We start from the raw sequence: 25305 nt of genomic DNA, 5'->3' as shown, positions 1-25305 counted from the left end.
GTCTTTTTATTCTACAAAATTATATTTTCTTCATTATCTGGAATTTCATGTTTTGCGAAAAGCCAAAAAAGTCATCTTACCTAACGGTAAGAAACATTAAATAAGGGGGGAATATGACTATAGTGAAGTAGCCTAGTTGCTCACACATGCACTAAATTTCAACATACCAAAGAAATGTTTACATGTATAAATAACTTTCGGTTTCGACCAAAAGCGAGACCGACACCGAAAGTTTCGACTAATCTGCCTCCTCAAAATATTTATTTCCACAGCTTCATTACTAATTGTTGAAGGTGATTCAAAAACTTAAAAATTTTTGCATCGATTAAGCTCAAATTTTGACATGATATACAACCAGCTTTAAGAATTCTTTGTAGCTATTAAGTGGGGGTGAACGACCGAATATTTTCAAAGTTAGCCAAGTGGGATATCAAATAAAAGAGCGTGAGGTGGACATTACAAAACTGAAATTTCGATGCAAGGGAATATGAGGGTACGGGGTAGAAGTGGGGATGAACGATAGAATATTTACAAATATACCCATGTCTGATATCAAGTAAAAGGCAATGTGTGTACATTAAAAAAATGTAAGTGATATGAAAATGAGTTCAGCCATTTAAAACTTGTAAACTATTTTATCGGGGGTTTATCAAATGTCATAAAATTTACTAGATTCTTCGCATCTATTTCTAGGCTACCATAATGTCCTACAGTGAAGCGTGGCACGGTACAGTTAAGGCTTTTACCCAAAAATTAGGGTTCTGTACCAAAATTATAGAATTGATGAAATTGTGAACAAAAGGAGTGACGACGTACGGAGTAAAGGTTATAACACAATAATCTTTGTATTTAAAATTGAAGTTACCCGGCAAAGCAGGTTGTTCACAGCTAGTTTTATATAAATAAAATGAAGGAATATTACGAATTCAAAATAAATAATATCAACACATAAATTTTGAATTTGAAATGGTTGAACAATTATATATTATTGATATAGTCGAGGTGAATACTGTGAATATAGGTACGTTTGTATGTATATTATATTCTCAGTATTTGTGTTCAGAGAAGATGGTTATGTTGCTGGCTGACTTACTATGGCTATACTTCTTTCATTGATCTTCTCCATTGGGAGTATATTTTAATGGTTCGATTGCATTTCAATTGGTTTCTCTCGAACAGACTCCGACTACTACTATACTGTACTGAAGGTATGTATGCTGTGGTGTAATCAAAACAAACAATTTGTGATGCAATAAAAGTCATAGATGGTTTCATTCTCATCATCATCGTTTGTTTTCATTTTTTATTTTATTGTATCTATGAAGTAAGTTTTGTTCTATATATTTCAAATATATTATATTCGTTATATAGAATTCAAGGAAATTAAATTACTTTAAAATAATAGAGAAAAGAAATAATTAAAACGAATCCTCAAAAGGCACAATTTACGCCATATCAAAACATTTACATGGAAGGTATACTGGAATTTTCCAAACGCTTTAAATTTCGATAAAAGAGTTGGTACACGTGATGAGCCACATTTATTAATGTTAGTCTAAAAACAAATGGAAACAAACAACTGACTGAGTTAATTGTTGAAATACCATGTATTGACAGTGTTGATTAGGTAAGCGTTTGTTTTGTTTACGTCATGTAAGTAAAATAATATAACCCCGCCGCGCGCGCCGTCTTATGGTATTTCAAGAGTGAGATGTGATCATCTTTGCGACAAAGCTTTTCTTATTTATTCTTTTCGCGTTAAAGACCACGAACCCTAAACGAAGGGAAATCCGTGATTCTTTTGGTCTGCCGTTTAGACGATTGATAAAAAAGGTAAGAGTATTGTACAAAAATAACTGTATAATGTTTACTCGAGTGTCAAATTAATGGATTTTCAAATATTTCGAATTTAATCTTTAAATTTTAGCATTTTGATGATTTTTTCCACGCCCGCCGATGTAAAACAACACAAAGAAACAACGTTATGAGTTGCTGACAAAATTTAACAGAAAAATAAAAAGTAGGCAATAGTGATTAAACGTTATATGTAGTAACAACTAACTTAGACTAGAGGACAAAGATTGCTTTTCAATTAATAATAGTACTATTTCTTGGATTTTTTTTAAATTGGTCTCCGATAATTATTACTAGTCTTCCATTTAGATTTAATCACATACCTCCCAACGGCACTCACACCTACCACTTTTTAATACTTTTACTACCACTCTTAATACCCCACACTTTAAAAACACAAATAAAGAAGAAAAATGTTTTAAGTTCTATTTCCCTGGTCGATAACATAGCATGCATAAAATGTTGCATAATTAATGAAAATTGCAAGGGCATAAAAGTTCTGGAAAATCACAAAAAACTAGCACTTCCATAAGGCATAACAATTAGCAAACGAATTATCATCCACCTAAGCCGAGCCATTGTAGCTTTAACTTGTTGAAACTGTAACATTTAAACAAATTTGACGATCAAGTCGTATTTTTGGACGATATGTTAGTATCTACAGACCTGACAAGAATCATGGTGTAAAAATAATCGTTTTTTGAGAGAAGTGGTGGTGTTTAAATGGAATTCGACATACAGGTATGATTTAAAGGAGTGAACGATAGAGAGCAATATCAGTATTATTAAGGATACTTAGGTCATTTTTATAAAATTATATCGGTATTGTTTTATTAAAAAACCTAATAGATTCATCATATCCGTATGTATCTCTATCTCTTCTCTATATATTATAAATGCGAAAGTAAGCATGTTTGTTTGTTACGCTTTCACGCTAAAACTAGCGAATGGTTTTTAATGAAATTGCACAGCAATATAGCTCATACTTCAGAATAACACATGAGATATAATTCATAAAGATATATTAATTTTAAAAAAAATTTTAAATAAATTTAATTTGATATTACCATAAATTACAGATTTCTGTAAAACTATTCATTTGACATTACCATAAATTACAGATTTATGTAAAAATAGTTAATATGAAATATTTTTGGGCCATCTTTTCTAATATACTCAATGAATAATTACTATTATATACATTTCAAAAAATAGAAAACCATACATATATTTTACCTGTGTAAAACAATCCTTACCATTATTTCGAGTGTTATAGAAAGAGGATAAGCGAGAGCAATCTTTATCAATCTTTACTTTTAAGCCCAACGAAGCGGGTGGGTATAACTCTAGTAAAAAAAAATAAAAACAAAAGTAGTAAATATTGAGAAGGCAGATAATCATTTTGATCGTTTACAGAGAGAAAAAATGTACACATACATATCTACTTTTCCAAAACATTTCCTAAACTATATGAAATATCATAAAAATGATACACTTATGTATTCTGAACATATACAAAACAAAACACTGAAAATATTTTATTCATGAATTGTTTTTTTTTTTTTTTTTTACTTCATTGTTGATGCTCTTCTTTTACATTTAGGTACCTTCAAAAAAATTTACCTAACTATAAAAAAATGTATTTTTGTATCATAATCATATACCATGCCATACCATGCCACGTCGTAAATGCACAATGGTATTTTGTTGGTGAGATGTGTTATATGGTATGATAGTTAACAAAAGAACTAAATTTGTACAAAAAAAATGGAAAAAAACTCATAATAATTGTTCGAAAATATTTTTATGGTTTATGTTTTCATATAAAAGTGTTTAAATATGATTGCCTTGAGAGTCGCTCTGCTCACTTAGTTGGTTAAGGCGTAACCAATTCCGCCCGCCGTCGCAACAAAATTAATTTAATTAATAGTTGTGATGGGCTGGTGTAGTGCATGGTATGTACATGAAGCAGGTGCACGCAGCTTCTGAAATTGAGGAGCTGACAAATGAAATTATTAGCTCTAAGGTGTTAAAACACATATATGGTATCTCAATGGGCTCTATTCGCATCGTGCGTGAGTTTTATAGGAGGCGTTTCCAGGGTAACGATACACACTACTTTAATTGTAGAATTTTATGGATGCATACATAATTGTATGGATTGCATTTACGACTTACTTGGAAAATTTAATATTATTGTCTCACAAATTTGTATAAATAATTATGATAATTTACATTTGAAAAACAATATTTGTGCAATTTGATTTTTTTTTGACACAATTTTTAATGCTTTAAGTTTAATTAATTAGTTTTTTTTTCAAAAATTTTAATTTGACATTTCTATATTATTAACATATAAGGAATTGCAAATTTGTCATAACAGCCTCCTTTAACGCCAATTTTTCACTGGAAGCACTGGCATCAATTTTATTGTCCCTACCATGACTACGCACATAACGAATAGCCTAAGTGTGTCCTTCGTGGACAGCCAATATAACCTACACGAACCATGATCGAATTGAGTATTAAATAGAGAAATAGCCCGTTTGGATTTAGGGGAATTTTCAGTTCTTTCGACAAAAAAGTGAATTTTTTGATTGTTTTTATTTTGGAGAATCATTATTATTTATGGGCCAAAATTCTATAAATTCCGCAATATTAAAGAATATAAGAAAATTTATTAGCTTTTTTTTGGACTAAAACAGATGTTTACATCACGTTGGCGGTGATAGCTCTCAGTGGTGATTGGTTTCCTCACTTTGACGTTGCTTTCACTGGTCAGAAACTAAAAAATCTAACATAAGCTATTTTTTTGCTTTTAGTTTTTTAGTGGTTGTTATTTTGTACTGATAAACGTGTATTATTTATAACTTCAAAAATAATACGAATCTTGCTTTATAATTTTTGATTTGAATTATTAAACTAGCTTGATACCCGTTCTATAGCTTCCACCTTTCTTGATTTCACTTATCCTCCTTCTATAATACTCGAAAGAATTGTTTTATACAACTAAAATATATGAGGACTTTTCAATTTTAAGAGTAAAAGAGTCATAATTCATTGAATATTTCAGAATAGACGTCCTTGAATTGTTTTACAGATACTATTTTTAATTTTTACTGAAATCTTTAATTTACAGTTCAAAATGATGATCACAGATGGAGCAGTAAAATGTCAGAATAAACTTTATTTTTATAATTTTTTTAAAATATATCTTTATAAATTATAGTTATTCTGATGTATGCGGTATATTTTTGTACAGTTTCATTCAAATCAATTCGCTAGTTTTTGAGTGAAAGCTTAACAAACAAGCAAACAACCATCCTTACTATCACATTTATCAAATATAGGGATAGGAATAATATAAAAATGAAAAAAAAAAATCGATTTTTTTAAACTGAAAAGTCGACTCCATAATATGTGTCGAAAAACGAACTTCTACTTCAGCCAAAAGCCAATATAATGCTGCAGTCGTTCTTTAAAGGGACAAAGCAAGACGTTTTTTTAAACTTTATAATTTTGAAAAATATTACAAGGTACAATCCATTATCTTTTAAACCCCAAAAACTACTGCCAAAAATATGACCGTTATACAAATATTGTCCTTAGTAATTGCAGCTATCATATTTTAATAATAATTTTTCGAAAAACAGGATACGATAATTATTCCTCAAAAAAATCAATATGATCTATCTTGTATTAGGTCTGTTTTTTTTTCTCGAGCGTCCGTATAGCCAATTTAGGAGACACCTTCTAACAATTTTTTCAATTTTTGAGACACCTTTTTTTTCAAATTTGTTTTTAACTGTATCAGTGAACCAAGTGATCGTGACATTCAGTTTATCGTGAACTTTGTTTTTTTAATGTCTTTATTAGGATTAAAGTCGATAGTAACATAGTCATCTTGTTTTACCAGTATCCTTAAGTTTTCGATATTAACTCCTAGAATAATTGAGTCATTGGCATAGCGAAAGTTGTTAGGATCCATTTCGGTAATTACTATACCACCAGGAGTGTCATTTAAAGCACTCTTAAAAATTACTTCCGAGAATCTGAGTAGCCTCATTGATAATTCACAATCACCATTAAATAATATCTAACGTGAATGATTTTCATAATAAGTGATAATACATCTATATACTTTGCATAATAAAATATAAAGTTTTAATAATCATCGGAAGGTCGAACAACCCCGTCTGTAAATAGCTGCTACTGTGCGGTTAATTTATCAACAAGTTTCACGGAATTCATTAATAATTAATTTTATAACAATTTAAACTAAAATCAAATATTGAAATGAATAATTAAATATCATTAGCTACGCTAAAATGTAAAAAAGTTTTTAATTTATAAAAAAACAATAAACTTTAGTAAACTTTCAAATTGATCATCAATTTGAAATATTTATCGTGTGCATATATATCATTTGTTTTCTTTTTTTAGGATAAATAAACTTTTTACAACGATAAATAAATAGAAAACGAAAACAAATCGAAAATTAAACTCTGATAATTAAAAAAAAATAACAGTTAATACTATGTGGCCAACATAAAAAAAAAAAAAAATAAAACAACAAAACATTTACTTTTTCTCATCGAATAATGAGTTTACTTTTGTGTAGAAAACTTTCCTAACACTTAGTAGTATTTTATTAGGATTTTCAATAAACCAAGTACGTATACTAACAGCATAGTACAGTTATTTCAGTTAGGAAAATCGGACAAAGTTTATCTTAAAGCAAACCGTGGTGTGTATAGTCTTTAGAGGTGGGATCAATAATTTTAGATGATATATGCCTCGAAACAAAGCCATATAATAATCACATGTTATGTTATTATCGGTGGCCTAAAAAGAATCGTCTTGTATGCTTAAATCTACTGGATTTTGACAAAAAATTCGATAAGTTTTTGAAAATGGCTAATTTTTTTTTAATAGGCTTCTTTTGTTGTAAAAAATACATAAAAGCAAACTCCTGCATGCATAATGGTTATACCTTAACATGGTTTTCTTTGGTGATGTTTTCTTCTACCTCTGCTTCTATGATCGGATTGAGACGAATGAAAAAAAAGAATTGTTTATTAAGAATTTCTGCATCGAAAACAAAATCTCAAGATGTAGGACTTGGGTGGAACTTATGATCATAAAATAATTTTAGTTTGACACTTAACCTCAATTTTGAGAGAAACGTACTTTTCAGAAAAATTTTAGCAGCTCGTACAGTTCAGGTAAATCATCAAACTCTTAAGTTGTTTTTTTTTAAATTGCAGTTTTTTTATGTATTTTTTTTTTTTCAAATTCTGATTATCAGTTGAAACAAAAATGAAAAATAAACTCGGAAAATCCAGATCTTCTAACTTTGGTCTCAAATTATTGTGTCCATAGTCTGTTGAAGTATGAAGATTTTTGAGAGTCTATATTAAAATTAAAATACTACCTATATTAAAAATTGTATATTTTTTCCAGTTAAAAAAATTGATTCATACTGGTCTAAATAAAGTAACTATTATGACTCTTTCGTATACATTCTGAAAAACTGTCAGTAGAGTTTTTATACAAAAAAAAGTAAAAAAATAAATAAAGTTTGTTTCTCTGAACTGAACACTGTAGTGAACTCAGAACTAGCTGAATAGAGTAACGAACAGAGTTTATCTACATATTGAATAAAATAAGGTGAAATAAGAATCATCATCCATAGTTGAATAAGCTTTTAACAAAATAAGTACTTACTTCTGGAACAATCATGTTATTGCTTCGATGTTGTGTTCTGTACTGCAGCACAATGTCTTCTTTAGGTATACTGTTTGAATTAAAGTATTGAACCATGAAATATTATTCTACTATAAATTTCAGTTGAATTTATACGCTTTTTAACCTGTCTTCTTGAAAATATAATTTTTTTTATATCAGTATTGGACTGTTTTGAAAAGACAACAAGAAATATAAATGTTTCTTTTGTCAAGAATACTCGAACAAATACAATATATTATTGCCTTTCTGTTAAAAATGATGGTTTCAAAGGCACACATCTTATACCAGCATCGAATTCGATCTAAGCTTTCAGGTTCGATTATAACCTCACGATGATTCATAACTTACAAAATTAGATGAACGCTTAGAATTGGAAAATTCTTCTTTATAAATACGCAAACATTTTTTGTTTCATTTTGTTGTAAACCCAATAGTTTAGATAGTAATTGTAGCAAAAATTTAGCTTTCTGTAAGTTCAATCTCAACAAAAATAGTCTTTATAGAAAAACAAACCACTTTAATTGGATTAAATTTAATTTTGATGCAAAAAACAATTTTAGGTAAAACTTTTCAGTCCGTTTTGTCTAAAATGTTCCGAACAAAAAGTGTTATTTTTTTAAGCAATAACAACTTCCTAATTGGAAGTGTTCATATATCAATTGCCACGTATGAAGTAGAGTGAGCTTTTATTGTGCTTGAAAATCACCATCGCTTGAAGCATTTTTATCGATAAATATTCGAGTTTCAAGCACATGTCTACTTAAAAAAGAAACCCTGTATAGCTGTTATAACTTCTTATGAGTAATACTTCCGATATTCATATTTTCCGAAAAAAATTGGAAAACCAGTTCAGGAAATAAATTTAAAAAAATCCTTCTTTTTACAAAAATGGAAAAGTCATATATATATTTATGACAAAAATGTTTTTATTTTTTATTTTTTCATGATAATTTTACAGTTACAAGCAGTTTTAATAGAACTCTTCAAAAGAGAAACAAAAACGACTGACAAAAATGTTCGTATAAGATCATGCAACGTCATAATTTTAATTAGTAATTGTATACAGTGTATACTTTTCAATTAACATTATTACGTCACAACGATGTTTTACGAACATTTTTTTTGTCGGGCGTTTTCGTTTCTCTTTTGAAAAGTTCTCTTCAAGCTGCCTGTAACATTAAAATTATCATGAAGAAATAAAAACAGTTTTGCTTTAAAACTATATGATCATTCCATTTTTGTTAAAAAATTGGTCCAAAATCTCAATTCTTAATTCTAAACATTGATTTAAAACTTTTGACCTTTTAGTACCTAATGAGTAAGTAGCAAGCACACTCAAATAAAACTTGAACAAATATTTAAGTAATTATTTGTTGTTTTTTAGTTGGTACAAACAAACAAAACAAACAAATACAAAAGGATGAATGAATAAAACAAACTTTGTGATTTAAATTATCATCAATTCTTTGAAGCTTTAAGTTTTTCATCATCATATAATAATAATATTATTCAAAGTGCATGTGATATGTCAACAACCACCATCTACCTTTTTTCATATAATTATTTCACTTTAAATTGCTTTTTAAATAATATAAAGTTTAATAAAACTGTGTTAATAGCCAAGATACCAACATTTTAAGAGAATATATTTTCTATATTATATTAAATTGATATACAGGGTGGAAGGGAACTAGCTGTATAGCTTAGTGGTATCTGATAGATTGGATTGATAACTGACCAACTTGGAGAATTTCATTTTTATATAGAAAAAAAAATACAATAATTTGTGAAAATGCTTTTTTATATTGAAATATTTTAGGATTAATTTAAAGAGCTAAGATTACTTATTTAAAAATTTCAACATAATTCATTATCTTTCTATAAATTTCACAGATTAAGGATGCTCATATACTAACATGTTTTGCTATGTGCGTTAATAGAGAACGAGATTGTATATTTTATATAATTTTAAATGAGTAGAATGGTGAGCAATTATCTGAACTTATCAAGTAAAGTTATCAAAGATATTTTAGAGAAATATCGTTTTATATTGCTCGCTTAGTCCCATATCCAACCTTGTTTTTTTGGTCACTTTTTAAACTTAAACGAAATTAATTCGTCAACAGTATATTTTTTTTCCTTAAATCTTTCTAAATCATTTAAACTTTTGTATTATCTGTTTTTTTATTTCTACTAATATGGTTTTTTGAAATTCAATTTATGTGCTTACGAAGGGGAAGGGGGGGGGGTAAAAGTTTATACTTAATATTAGAAATAATGTATAAATATATTGCGAACTGAAGTGGCTTTTTCTATAGTCTATACACACGAGATTGAATTTTACGTAAGAAGGGCGAGAAGGTTCGAGAAATCTTATGTATGCTTACTTGGGGGGGATGGTGGGTCCAAAATCCTCAAAATAATACTTATGTAATTAATGACTCCTAACCAACTCATAGTATCTTACTTTTCTTTGATTTTAACCGAAAAATGCATTCATTATATACTTCATATTTATAATTGCTTTTTTATATTTATAAAATTAATATTTTTCTGCATTTGTATTTTTTTTATTTAATAAACAGTAAGTAGGTAATTGTACCACGCAACTTATTATTGACTAACTTAGTTTGCTCAGGTCTAAGTTAAAATTTAATAAAAAACTGAAGTTAAGTTTAATTTAATTAGTGTTATTTCTATTATATTATTGATAATGTAAACCATCCTGTAATTTCAAATACCTAGTACTCCTTACCTATTAAAGATTAGGTATTCATCTAATAAGAAATGTAAAATAGAGCAGAAAAGAAATATATAATACATTCGTGTTCGCTTAAATACGATTTTCTTATTCTTTATATTCTGGAATACTATCGACTTTGTTTTCTGTCTAACTTCTTTCATCTTTATATAATATATATTACAAAAGACAAAGATAATAAATAAAATTCAAATAAGAGAAAAGAGATTATATATACAGAAAAGCTATATTCTTATCTTTTGGCCCGTTTCTTTTTTTTTTTTTCATACCAATTACGATTACTATTAAAAACCTTTTTGTATTTTATTGCATTTGCTACTTTATACTACTTTAAATGCTACCATGCTTGCTATTTCTCCCTGTTATTGCTGTGTAATCTATGATACTGTATTATTTTTTTTCTTTCAACTATATATGTAAGTCTTTATAATATTGACTAACTAGTGCGCGGGAAACGACCGGGCCATTTATTACAATATCTTTTTAGTTGTTGCTTTGAGAAATAGTATTTCTGATTCAATCAATAATAAAAATTTGTTTTTCAAAAATTTTTAAGTTTGTTATTCTTAAAGTTATATTTCTATAAAATTGAAATATTTCAGCACTTACTTTCTTGAAATTTTTTATTTCCAAACTATTTCTTATAAAAATTTGAAAAACAGAATTAAGTAAAGTGTAATTTACGACTGTTTTTAAAATATTCAGTTCCGTATTACTAGATGTGAACGTAACTATAAAAAATATATCTTATTTTATGGGATATACTTTATGGGTATTCCAATAAATATGGATTTACCATTAGCGAACAAATACACTATTACGTTATTGGATCTAATTAGAGAGAGATTTAGTCGAGCGATAAAACCTCTACTATGTCGAGCACTTTGGGTAGATTTGCTTTACATTCTATCTAGGGAGCGTACATCAAAAGAGTAGGTTCAATGTTCATAGTAATAAGAAAGTTATAAAGATAAATTTAGATCTATTTAATATACTGAATAAAAAGAACTGCTCTAGATGCCATGTCAAGATAGATCTATAGTACCTACTCCAGTTAGAGTAAAATCTTGGTTCAGTATTAAAAGGTTCTTTAAATTTGTCTAACTAGAGCTAACCTTACCTACAGTAAATCTATATGAAAAGAATATTTCAAAGGTAGTTTGTCGTTGCATAAACTGATTTTAATTTTTTTTTTAAATACATCTAATAAAAGTAAAATTTTTAAATTGAATAATTTCAAAATTATTTTCAGAAAGATAATACAAAGAAACGCCCTCAATTTTTAAAATTTAAATGTTTGATGTACAAAATTTTACAGCAAGCTGTTAGTGCTGGTGATGTATATCAGACTGAGATATATAACTACAAAAGCGCAATTTGTTCAATAAAATTATGAATTTGTTTCACTAAGGTAAAATCTCCTTATTTTACTACACCCACAGGTTATTACATTAAAACTAAAATAATATTGCTATTTCATTTAGAACCATTACAAAGAATACTAACGTGTTTCATTAATGTAATGAAAAAACTGTTTAATTTTGATATTACATAAAAAAAATGAAAATACTATCATAATGAAAAGAAAAGAAAATGATTATTTATTATTTGAATCGGTTGTTTTCAAGACATTTAATATTATTACATATTATATTTTATTAAAAAAAATGAAAATAAATTGAAACCGGTAACATTCAACACCCTTAATCGACTTTTGAATAAAAATTTAATTGAATTTATAAATTATGTGATTTAAATTTTCATATTTTCAGGCATTAGTTGAAATATAATCATATTTAAAAGTATTTGTAATCATAAAAGCAAATTTTATAAATATATATTTGGTGAATGTACACTCGAGATAAAACTAATTGAATATTGCAAATTTCAAATCTTTTTCCAAACGCGAAGTGTAATTCATAGTATTAAATGCATGTTTACATAAAAATTAGGAATTTTATATTAGATTGTTTTTAATTGATAGTTTTAATTCGATCACTGGCGAATCAAGCACTGCTGGAAGAGAAGAGTTAAAATAAAAACTTCAAAGCTTGAAACAACAACTTAAGTCGAATACCAACAGAGAAAGATAATAAATGATAGTTATAGATAATATAAATAAAGGAAAATGAAAGAAACCGCTCGCATTTTGCTAAAATCTCATGGAATGTGTTTCTTAGGTGTCAAATATTATTAATAAGACATGAGTGAGTTTCGCAAATGTTTCAATTTCTTAATAATCAATAAATTGTTAATTCAATGAAATGGTTAATGTTAAAGTGGACTAAATACTTGAAAATTAATAAATAGGTAAATTGAATTATGTATACGTTATACATGTATAATGTTTTTTGATTATTTGACAAACACTTAACATTTACGTCGTACAAGTTGCCTAATTACTAATTTTTTTTAATGAACTTTAACATTGATCGTTTCATTGAATTAGAAATTTATTGTTTACTAACAACTAAAAACATTTGCGCCACTAACTCATGCGTTACTTATATATTTGACACCTAAGAAACCCATTTCTTGAGATTTTAGCAAAATCAGAGCGGTTTCTTTCATTTTCCTTTATTAGCCGATTTTGTAACATCTTTTACCGTACTATTAATTGAATAAATTGTTCTGAGCTCATTGCACCTATAATGTCTGTACCTGGAAATTAATTTTAGTTTTCAAACGTCTGTTTCATGAATATACCAAGTTTGCTTTTGAAAATTGTAACTAAAGCTTGTGAGAACAAAAAAAGTGGTAGTAAATGTAAGAATATATTAAGCAAATAATCTCTATTTATTCTTATAGATCCACCCATGTTTATATGGGAGTTCTTACAATTCCTGTTTTTGGGGCTTGTCTCTTCGATTATAAATTTGAAAAGAGCCTTAGGGTTGAGAAAAAAAAAAGTAATCGCTGATTTTTACTAGGTAGAAGGAACTTATACTGAATATCTTTTGTGTATTCCTACGCTGCCGTGTTGTTTGCAAGCGTCTTTCTTACTCATTAACTCGCTTTTATTTATTACAGTGTTCATTTCCTCCATCAATAAAATATCATCGATTTGGTATGATGAGGAAATAAAATCACATAACTCAATTTTTAATATCTTGAGGCGAACAATGTACTTTTATATAATTTTAAAGTCAATACAAAGATAGAAAATGATTTTCCGTTTTATTATATTAAATCGTTTATATTTTTTTATCAATGGTGTACATTGAAACGAGAAAAATAATATTGATGGTGTTATCACTGCAAAATAAAAAAGTGACATTAAGAGAATTTAATCAAATTTCTTTTTTTACAATACTTATAATGTTTAAAATAAATTATTTTATTCGTAATATTATAAGAAGTAATCTGAATGTGGTCTTGATAATAACATGCGAGAATATTTTCTTATTTAAAATAAATAACACTTCAATAATTTTTCAACCATTAACTAAATAAGTTTTTTTGTTTTTTTAATTTCATTTTATGGTAATGAGATTTTATATACTGTATACAAAATATAAAACATTTTATGTAATTTTCATATTCTTTAACTGAACAGCAAAGCAATTAAGGATTTAGTTTTTTAATTTAACTGATAATTGTTTTATACGTCAGATAATGTAGGATTTGTTTTTTGGATTAAAATTATTAGACTCATCACTTTCATAATAGCCTAAAATCTTAATTAGGATTTTGATAGAAAACTATCTTGCTTTATTATAGTTTGATTGAGCTCATTGGGCAATTCTGTATATCAGATGAAAGAAAAACTGAATCACTTGCTTCATATTAAAGCTTCTTTGTTGCATGGCAAAGAAGTATTGGCCGTAGGTCCATAGTGACGCATATTCTGTGATTGTCTTTGCCTGCCTTTGGTCAACATTCAGATAATATGATCTGAAACGAGTCTGTTAAATTGACAATTTAACCCTTTTCAGCCTGAGTAAATTTGTGGGACAGAAATGTTACTCTATCCAAGATTAAATTTCATTTGAAACAAGAGAAAACAAACAATTGACTGAATTAATTGTTGAAATACTATGTATAGACAGTGTTAATTAGGCAAATAGTTTTTTTTACCTCATATAAGTAAAGAAAGATAGCTACACATACATACAAGTCACACACATATAACTGATATTCCCATTACAAACTGTCTACGAAAAAATGTTTCAAACAAAAGTTTATTTTTTTATAAGGAACATTTTTTATATTTAAAAAACTTTTATTATATCTCAAACTGTTTATAAAATGGATCCTACGGAACCAAGACCTGGACCTGTGTTGTTCATTTACGAATTCGACCTCATTTTTTACGTTCTGAGCACGATATAAAATTTTCATCTCGATATCTCTTCTTGTTTTTTAGTCATCGTGTTAACGGACGGACGGACAGACAAACGGACAACCGGAAATGGACTAATTAGGTGATATTTTGAACACCTATCCCCATTTTTTTTTAGTAGCATTAATATTTGTAAGTGAAACAAAAGTAAAAGTTTTAAATTGGTCTCAAACAAAAGCAGAAATCGTTTTATTAAATTGATTAAACCAAACAATATGCAAAGTCATGAAAATTGTGTTTATTTCTATTTCATTTCTTCCATGGAATGTTGGTTGATAGCCTGTGTTAAAATATTTTACTAAAGATATTCATATGTAATTAATTTTAAGTTACAATAACAAAAAGAAGATTATACCAAAAAGTTTTAAAAAGTTTGAATATGTTAAAAAAAAATCAGTGATTTACAACGGTTGTGATAAGTTGAATATAATAACATACTAACCATATAAACTCGACTAAAGTATAATTTTATTTTCTATTATGAGTGTATTTTTCGACTGTATTTTTTATATGTTTTTTACCTCAGAACTTTTGACTGGGTGAACCGATTTTGATGATCTTTAACTATTTGAAAGCTGGTGCTTGCCGTGTGGTCCCATTTCAATTTTTTTCAGTTCTGACAATGGCATCCATGTGAAAACCATAAAAGTCTTAAATTTCCATTGAGTATGTACCCAGCAAATAGAAGAATAAGTCAGTATCACGCCAATCGATTTCGATGGTTCTTTTTTAGTGACAAATAAGTTTGTGTACTTCAGATACAGTAAAAATGATAAAATAAAAAAACTTTTAACAAAAAAAAAAAAAACCGACTTCAAAAAAAAAGTTATATTTTGCTCCATTATCAATACATATCATGGTTGTCATTAAAAAGTATGCGATCTTGGATTATCAAAAAATTTGTTTATAATTGTTTTGATATTTTAAATACAAAATATTATATGAAAGAACTGTTACAAAATATACCTACATAATATGAAAAGCGTTGAAATAAATTTATTTTTTATCTTAAAATACAATCTCTAATTTCCTTGGTTTTTAAAGGTTTCCTTTTTTGTAATAAAGTTCATAAGTATTATAGGAGGGCAGTCAATAAACCACCTTACATATATGTACATATCGTGTTAAAATAAACTGATTTTGAGGAGATAATATTGTTACTACAACACATATTAAAATGTCTACCTATGTAGGTATCGGGTTGGTTAACAAACATATTCAAAGCCAGTAAGTAAATTGACACAATGTTTTGAATAAAAAAAATGGTATCATTTTGTTTAAAAAAACATACTTTTATCATTGGTGACCACAACATTTTTTTTTTCACATAAAATAAATGATGAAACATGGTTAACTTTTTTATGCCTCTTTGATATTTGAGACATGTTTTAATTAAACAAATGGAACACACATTCTCATAATTTAAAAATTTTTCCAATTAAATGTCTAGCCTTTAAAAAATCGTTATCATCTCGAAAATTCAAAATTTTACAAAAAAAAATTTTACTTTGTTAGCTACATAATAGTAGCTACATAAAATTCATTAAAATTTGTTTCTAACTGAAGACTATTTTCTCCAATTAACTTCAAAAAAATTAAACATCTCATTATTTGATTAATGAAGATGAAACATTATTGCGCCTTTTTATCAATTCTGATTGAAGCTGCGACCCCAAATCTGAATCCACATTACTAAACATGAGCACTACACGGTCTTGTATGAATATAGCAGCTTTTGAACAATGATTTGCTACGTTATTAACAAAACGTTTACGTGCACCATCATCGAATACATTTCTATAAAGTATTCCTGCTTGTGAATAATTATCCTCATTTCCAGAATCATATCGATAAACATCTCCACTGACATTAACCTTCGGCTGTAATTTTAAGGCTCGTGAATCTACTTCTGGTCCTTTGAAACTATTTGGATGATAGTTAGGGGCACCACCTTGATTTTTAATAGAATTAGCTCCATCTCTTAAATAGTTGGTAGGTGTTTGTTCTCTAAATGGTGCATTTACAGGAAGTTGATTAAAATTAGATCCTAGTCGGTAACGTTGTGTATCACCATATATGAATAATCTTCCTTGTAATAATGTGTCAGGTGATGGTTCAATACCAGGTACAAAGTTGGACGGTGCAAAAGCAATTTGTTCAACTTCATTAAAGTAAGAGGATGGATTTTGATTTAAAATTAACTTTCCAACTTCAATATATGGATAGTCGGATTGAGGCCATACTTTTGTTGCATCAAACGGGTTAAATGATAAATAAGGCACATCTGCAAAAGGCATAACTTGAATATACATTGTCCACGATGGATAGTTACCATCAGCTATTGCATTGTATAAATCTCTTAATAAAAAATCGGGATCAGATCCGGCTATTTGTTGTGCCGCATTTGGATCCAAATTTTTCACTCCTAAATCTGTTTTATAATGGAATTTACAATATATGGGATTACCATCACTGTTTACGAATTTAAATGCGTGTGCTCCATGACCGTTCATATTACGATAAGATGCTGGAATTCCTCGATCTCCAAAGACATACATCAACTGATGTGCAGTTTCTGGTCTTAAAGACATGAAGTCCCAAAATGCATTAGCATCTTTTACATGCGAAACAGGATTTCGCTTTGTAGCGTGATTTAAACTTGGAAATAAGATTGGATCTCGGATAAAAAATACTGGAGTATTGCAACCAACAAAGTCCCAAACTCCATCCTCAGTATAATATTTTATAGCAAAACCTCGCACATCGCGAATCGTGTCTGCAGAACCTGCTTCATCGGCAACTTGAGAAAATCGCACAGCAACTGGAGTTCTCTTCCCAATTTTTGAAAACACTTTTGCTGCAGTATATTGTGTAATATCATTAGTCACTTCAAAGAATCCAAAAGCTCCAGCTCCTTTGGCATGAACTACACGTTCAGGAATTCTTTCACGGGCGAAATGAGTCATTTCATCAAAATAGTCATTATCTTGCAATAATAAAAGTCCATCCGGACCAACCGATAAAGTTGCATCCTTATAAACTGTTGGAGATCCCCACGATCTTAGCGTGGTGGTGGGATTTTTCTAGAATGATGAAATATTTTTAATAATACTTTTTGATTAAAAAGCTATATTTTATTTAAGGAGGCCTTTCGCATTTAGGATTTTCAAAAAATTAATTTTTTGATTGGCTTACACAATTGACAAAGAACATCAATAAAGTAAGACCCTCTTTTTTTCTACAGAAATAAGTTCACCCCTAAAAAAGGTTTGCTTTTCAAATTTTTAGAAAAACGTATATGAAAATCATAAAAATAGCAAAAAGTAACTTTTCTAATTTTTATTGTCTAGTTATGAGTGTCACGAATCAAATCACCTTAAAAATTATATAAAATTCATATATAAGAGATCATATTTTTTCAAACTGTGTCATTTTTTTTTTTTTTTATAATTCATAACGTTGCATTCATTAACGTGATATGATATAAAATAATAAATGATTTAAATTTCGCACTATGAAATAGAGAATAATACGGTTTTATCAAGTCCTTACATCGATTTTCAATTTCAGTACTTAACATTTAATTACAATAAATTTAAAAAAAAGTGTAGTTAATAAAATTATTCAAAATCGATTTACCTGTTTATTTTTAAAATCTATAAGTTGGTTCGCAGCGGCATCACCTTTAGACATTTTGTATATTGGTAATTGTATTAGTCTATCTATTTTAAAGTATGTGGAAGGTTAAAACTACCACAATTGTTATTTTTGTTTTAATTTTAAAAATTACTGATGTAATGAACTAATAAAAGTTATGAAATTCAATTTTAGAACAATTACTATCTTTGTTGTAAACGTATACTGATGTTCGCACTTACATATTAGTACGGTTAAAATAAACGACTATTTTTCATTACGTGAACGATGATTTTTCATTATTTATAATGACTCAGGTGTTTATTAAGCACAAATTGAATTACGTGCTTTAAATGCAAACAAATCATATTAGATGTAAGCTAATGTAGTCTATCCGATGTTCGAAGTCCTTCTATCTCTCTAAAACAATTATCTATTTGAATTTAAGCATTTTAACAAACGATTTTTAAATGGAGCATACGTAATAAAAGTTGCCTATTTATTAATTTTCTTGAGTAAAAAAAATGATAAAACCGCTCACAGTTTACTAAATTCTTATGGAATGAGTTTCTCGGGTCTCAAATATCATTTGTAACGCATAAGTTAGTGCCGCAAATGATTCTATTTGTTAATAAAAATAAATTGCCAATTCAATGGAACGGTTAATGTTAAATTTGACTTACGTTATTGAAGCGAGTGGGTATCACTCTAGTCATACTATAAAATGAGTAAAAAATACCTGAAACTAAATCTTTTATTTTTCAACGGCGTTTAATTATTAATTGAAATAATAATAATCTGCAACATTGTATTCATTTATTCATTAAATATCACATTTCACCTTCAACTCCAATCTCCTGGACTCGATAGTTAGAAACGCCACACTTGCTGAAATATATCGGTTGGTTCATCATTATCCATGTGTATACTATAGACTATTCCAAAATTATTGAATTCAATGAATAAATTGATATAGAGGATATAATTCGAAGGTGACTTTGAAGCTTTTAGTTCCTATAAATACTTTTATTTTGGTTAATAACGTTATAATCATGACAATTTTTTCGGGAAAGAATATTTTTCTAGATACGTGAGCATTGCTATTAAAAAAACCAAAGCCTACTGTTTACAGAAATTGGAAATTTGCTTCACAATGACCCAAGACCGAAAACATTTTCCGTAACTTTTAGACTAGTAGTGGTAATAGAAAACCAGTTTGTGGTCAAAATTTACTACCCAACGAAATCTGCAAACTTCGTCAGTTGAGGTGCAATATACGCTGAAAAACATAAAAAATGTCAGTGTTAGAAAAATGATTGTGGACTGCTCAACAATGAGGCAAAGTTCAATTTTTAAATGTGACAACGCGATGGAGAGGGGTACATATTGTGCAAAATGCCAAAAAATTGTTGATACCTCCAAAACTCAATAATGTTTTGAGCTACAGTAAGTTTGAGTACAAGTACTAGCTTGTTATCATGGAATGAGACACCATAAGTGGTCGTGGCGTGTACTGTCAATATTTTGAAGAAACAAATAATGCACTTTGCGGAATTTGTGGGCGAATACTTTAATACAGCACACTGAAACATGGGTCAGAAATTGTCTGAATGAAGTTTTGTTGCAAGCTCTATTGTTCAGTCCATACCAGAGACCAATAGACCATCTACGATGAACTGAAAAGGCGTGCTGGGCAGAGAGACCCTGCTGTAGATAATCTTGGAGAATTAAAGAAGGCTCTGCTGAGAGGAATGGATAGTATCTCACAGGAAATTCTTTAAAATATCTGTTTTATCAATGGGGAGGAGAGTGGATACGGAAATATGCTGGGGGGGGGGGGTTCAATCAAAGCACTAAATATTTGTAATAACATAAAAACAAAATTTTTGTTGGGCTAAAATTGCACAGTTATCGAATTTTCAGTATTTATCCTCTTTCTTCCCAAATTGGTAAATGTTTTTTATTAATTTGCAAACATCTGAAGAACTCTCAAAATAGTTTACTCCTAAACTTCCGTGGCAACGAGTCTAATTTTGTGCACCTTATTGAAGGTTGAATCGGTCCAATATTTTTCAGATTAATTAAAATTCAGACGATCTATCAACCTTATGCGAATAATTTCAACAGTGGAATAATTTTTTTAAAACTTACCATACTTACTATGACTTATTTGTATATTTACTAGGTACTATTGCTATTTGGTAATTCTCCTAGTATTCTCCCAGGATAATAACAACTTTACCGTCGGAACCAATTAAAATTCTAAGCCCAAATCTTGCCAATAGTGTTAGCTTGTTAAAATCGCCATGTACCATACTGCAGTTTCTTGGTATTTTAATTGACATGTTTTATAAATAATTTTAATCTATAATGAATAATATTGACAATATCAAACAAGGTCACAAGTGCATATGTTACCATAAATAAATTAAGCATATTTGTTCACGTTGAAAAAAAATATCTGGGAAAACAGTATTTATTTTAATAAAAAATATCAAGGTAAAGGTTATTTTTATCACAAAATTTAAAATCCAAAACGTTTAATATTTACATCTTTGAGCTATACCTTGTTCTCAATTAAATCTCTCCAGATGAATACTTTTTTAACAAAACTAAAAAATATTTTTTGGGAAAAATATAAATAAAAGATTTTCTTCCTATTATAACCTTTAATCTTTGACTTTCGAAGTACTATAATTATTGACTTCGTAACTCAAAATGCTTGGAAATTGAAAATCGTAAGGAAATTGTGAGACTGGATAGTTGTTCTTTTTAAAATTTAATTGTTAACATTTTTTCGAAAATGTAATGAACTGGAGAGAAATCGAATGCAAAAAGCTGACTGCGTTTACATGAAAGTGTTGGTATTTAATTTGTGGTAATGGTGGAGATAAAAAACAACTTTTAATTTCAAAGTTGGTTTCAATTAAAAAAATTTAACAATTTTTGTCTTCAAAATCGGTTAGATTTTGCTGACTTTGAAAACAAATTAAGAAAGATTTTTATATTTTTTATTTCTACTAAAGGTGCCCCGCTAATTTTGCAGATTTGGAATTTTGTTAAAATTACTTTAAACTCGAGATACAGTACGATATTGTCATGTTCCTCAAACGTCCAAATGGGGGAAATATCTAAAATCATCAGTTTCAGAGTTAAGACCCTTAAATTAGTAAAAGAAAACACGTTAAATACATGCAACTTCATTTAATATTCAAAAAGAACATATGCGAAGGCAATAAACGTTCAAACCTTTAATTTAAGGGATTCTCTGAAAAACATCAAAGACAGTTTTACATATTTTTACATAAATTAAGAGATAATTTAAATATCCCCCAATCTCCTAGAAAAGTTGTTTTTCAAACTGTATACAAAACTATATAAGAATTCACGACAGAGTTTACTAGAATAATACGGTTCGAATACGGGCTGAACTATGACCCGTTCTCGATATTCATTATTGATTAATCAAAATTCATTCAATGTTTAGTGAATATCTCAAAATACTCTTTATATTAGATAAATAAAGTGAAAGGATGACATAAACTGTTATCGAGTGAAATTTGTTGATATTTCAAATTATGCAGATAAATAAAATGTCTATTGGGACAATATATCTCCTATTTGAAATGGCTAACTTAAAATATAATATTATATGTTGTATATGACGAATATTTTAGTCAACTATACATTACAGGTATCAATTCGATACTATATGGTCCCACATAAGCAAAAGTGATGAAAAGCTCAAACGATATGCATTCTATAACAATAAGCAGGATAGAAAGTAAATAAAGCACCAACAATTTAATCGACTCTAAAAATTGTGGTACCAATTAATTACGACGTTCCCACAGATTAATTACATTTAAGGCAAAAATAAAAATCAAAGATTGCCATTGCAAAAATAAAAACGAGCGAGTGAAAATTTTCGTTTGGAATAACTTTAAAACATCCAAGATAATAAAATAAATAATTAAAAAAATAAAACCCCGACTGCGCTAAATAAAATCTGAAAAGAAAGAAACAAGTCAGTAATTGTTTAAATAGCGACTTAAATAGTCCATTATTTGGAACATTTGAGTAAGTCTAGATCTTAATGGGCCCCGACTTGTTTCTTTCTTTTCAGATTTTATTTAACGTAGTCGGATTTTTTATTTTTTAAGTACTATAAACACCCTCTTATTAAACTATATTAAAACTTGTAAATCAATTTATTATTCCTTATTCAACTTAAACATGTAACTTATATATATTTTTTTAGTCCCCTTTTAATTTCTTATATTTTGATACCCTACTCGATAGGTGTTGCTATTTTTTTTGATTAACGTATTACTATTTCACCAACATTTGAGTTTTGAGACAAATATACTGATATCTCAAATGTTGTAACCCTTTGTGCCGTTTGGAAGATACGAGGTAATAAAGACATTTACAAACAAATATACATACATACATACAAGAAACGCGCGAAAAACATAACCACTACTTGACAGTCGGGTAATAATAAAGATATTTACTAACAAATATACATATATACATACATACATACATGCAAACAAGCTACACGCGAAAAAATATATTTTTATCTCTTTCTAACAAAACAGAATTAAGCATGGAGTTGCTATGGCAGTCATTGTATATGACGTCAAATAATACATCCCATCTCTCTGTCTAATTAGTAGTTTAAAATGCTATATTATCTGTATTTCTTGGCCGATTTTAATTTTGATTTCACTTTTTGTCGCTTCTTTTAAAGTTTTTTTTTTTTATGAATATTCCGGTTTTCTTAGTAGAAACTTTTTAAACCGAAAAACTCCTTAAATGAGGTATTTAAAAAAAAAGTCTACTAAGTACTGAACTTCGCACTTCAAATGAACACATGAATACATGTCAAATTTCGCAATTCAAATGAATACATGTTTTCTTTACACACTTTGAAAATACTAGTTCACGACCATATCACAGAAGCTAAACAACGTTTTGTTTGACCCATTTTTCCATAAACATTATTGTTTACCCGAAAGGTTGAAAGTTTAAAGAAAGGGAGTTGAAACTTAAACTTATGATTCTCGAAAACCGAAAAAGATGCCCAATTTACTATCAATCTGAAATATGTATTGAGAGACAATTGCAATTCAAGGGAATATGTGAATTAAGTTTCAATGCATTTTGTTCAATGTTATGTAATACTTATACCATAAAAGAATTTTTATACATTAAAAGAATTGGAAAAACAATATTTTATAAAAATTTGAAACAAATTTTGAATGTTTTTACGTCCTACCACAATTTATTGTACCTACTCAAATCTTTTTCACTGTGAGTAGGTATTTTAAATAATTTATCTCATTTAGCCACAATCTTGTGTCACTCTGTAGGATGTTCGTTATCAACCCAAATTTCGAACGTATTTGCTGAATCTGCCTCGAGTATATGTGGCCATGATTTTGAACGACCCCTGGTAGATTATTTTTTTTGAAATAATATTATTAACTGGACTTGGTACTGCTCTACCCTAAGTAGTTGTGATGGAATAATTTTTAACTACAGCGAAAAGATTATAAAATTTTCGTTTTAATTCATACCATCTTAATAAAATTAAAATGTTTGTTTCTCTCTCTTTCTCCGAAAAGATTCAATAATATCTATAATCACATGCATGTAAAAATTCATCTGATCAAATACGTAACTTTTTTTTACCTTCTGTGTTTTACTGAATTCTATGGTTTATGATTCAAAGTTTCGATGTGATACTTGGGATTGCAAAAACACTTTCATAGAATATCAGTAACTTCTCCATATCGCACAGAATTATTTTGTCTAGTTTTGGATTTTGGCAACCCACGAGGAAAATTAATATAGAAAAAAAAATATATATAAATAAATAAATAAATAAATAAATATATATATATATATATATATATATATATATATATATATATATATATATATATATATATATATATATATATATATATATATATATATATATAAAAGTTATATATATATTAAGTTTTTTAAATTTTGTAAATTTCACTTATGGCTCAAGTAGTCTCCTCTTGCCCTCGTTTGTTTATTAAAATAGCTAAAGCATTTCATTTATTTTGCTTCAAAATGTAAAAAAGTCATTAAACAAATTTTTCCGCGTGTAAATAATTGACGGTAAATCAGGTATGAATGTTCTTCAACATTATACAAAATAAAATTGTTTCCCATGGAAAAATGTTTTTTCAGTTAACAAAAGGATTTCATATAATACAAGTTAACAAGCAGTTTATGGTTTAGTGGCTACTAGCTAACACAGATAATATTAAAAAATGATCAAAAGAAATAATATTACAATTCAATAAATTCAATAAATAATTTTTTACTTAAAAGATTTTTTTTAAATAATCTAATTCCTTTATTCTAAATTCATTATATATTTTTAATGTGTTTTTTACATAGAGGCCATTTTTTATATAAGCAAATTATCTATGAAACAATTTAGTTTTTGGTGTTGGGCTGATTTGATAAATTTTCTTCCAATGTTCCTTGATCGCCTACTGAATATCTAAATTTTAGTTTATTCTCCTTAAGAAATCGAGAAATTTTGAAAAAATTAATAGACATCAAAAATTACTATGCGATATTTATACGTTTATGTACCCGTACTTTTGGTATTTTGGAAGATCAAGTTTTTAAATGAGCAAAGTCGGTTACTTAAAAAGACCTAGACCTTTAAATTAAAATTCAAACTTGGATAAATTATTGAAAAAAAAAAAAACACGTTGTCTCCGATTAATTTAGGATGTATGAGCACGGTAGTGGGGACACAAATTTAAAAAAAATATATGTATTTTCAATTTTGATGGTTAATTTTGTTATTTTTTGTTACTTGACGACACTAACAAGACGAAAAGCAAAATAAAATTTTTCGATATCTGAAGTAATTTTCAAAATATCTAAAATTGAAAATTTTGTT

The 25305-nt window shown here is 28.1% G+C and overlaps 2 protein-coding genes across 2 annotated transcripts in view; one reads left to right on the top strand and one right to left on the bottom strand.

Annotated features, from left to right (window-relative positions):
• LOC123297355 overlaps nucleotides 1–25305 on the top strand; it is a 190610-nt gene that overhangs the window by 93339 nt on the left and 71966 nt on the right. The window lies entirely within an intron of this gene.
• Nucleotides 16313–18582, bottom strand: LOC123297610 (catalase-like). Its single transcript, XM_044879352.1, has 2 exons — nucleotides 18345–18582; nucleotides 16313–17788 (listed from the first exon to the last, which is right to left on the bottom strand). The coding sequence occupies exons 1-2, from the start codon at nucleotides 18396–18398 to the stop codon at nucleotides 16313–16315; spliced, it is 1530 nt and encodes a 509-aa protein (XP_044735287.1). The 5' UTR covers nucleotides 18399–18582.

Source organism: Chrysoperla carnea, chromosome 4, assembly GCF_905475395.1.
Source record: "Chrysoperla carnea chromosome 4, inChrCarn1.1, whole genome shotgun sequence".
In the NCBI taxonomy this organism is placed as follows: domain Eukaryota; kingdom Metazoa; phylum Arthropoda; class Insecta; order Neuroptera; family Chrysopidae; genus Chrysoperla; species Chrysoperla carnea.
This window is presented reverse-complemented; position numbering and strand designations above follow the sequence as displayed.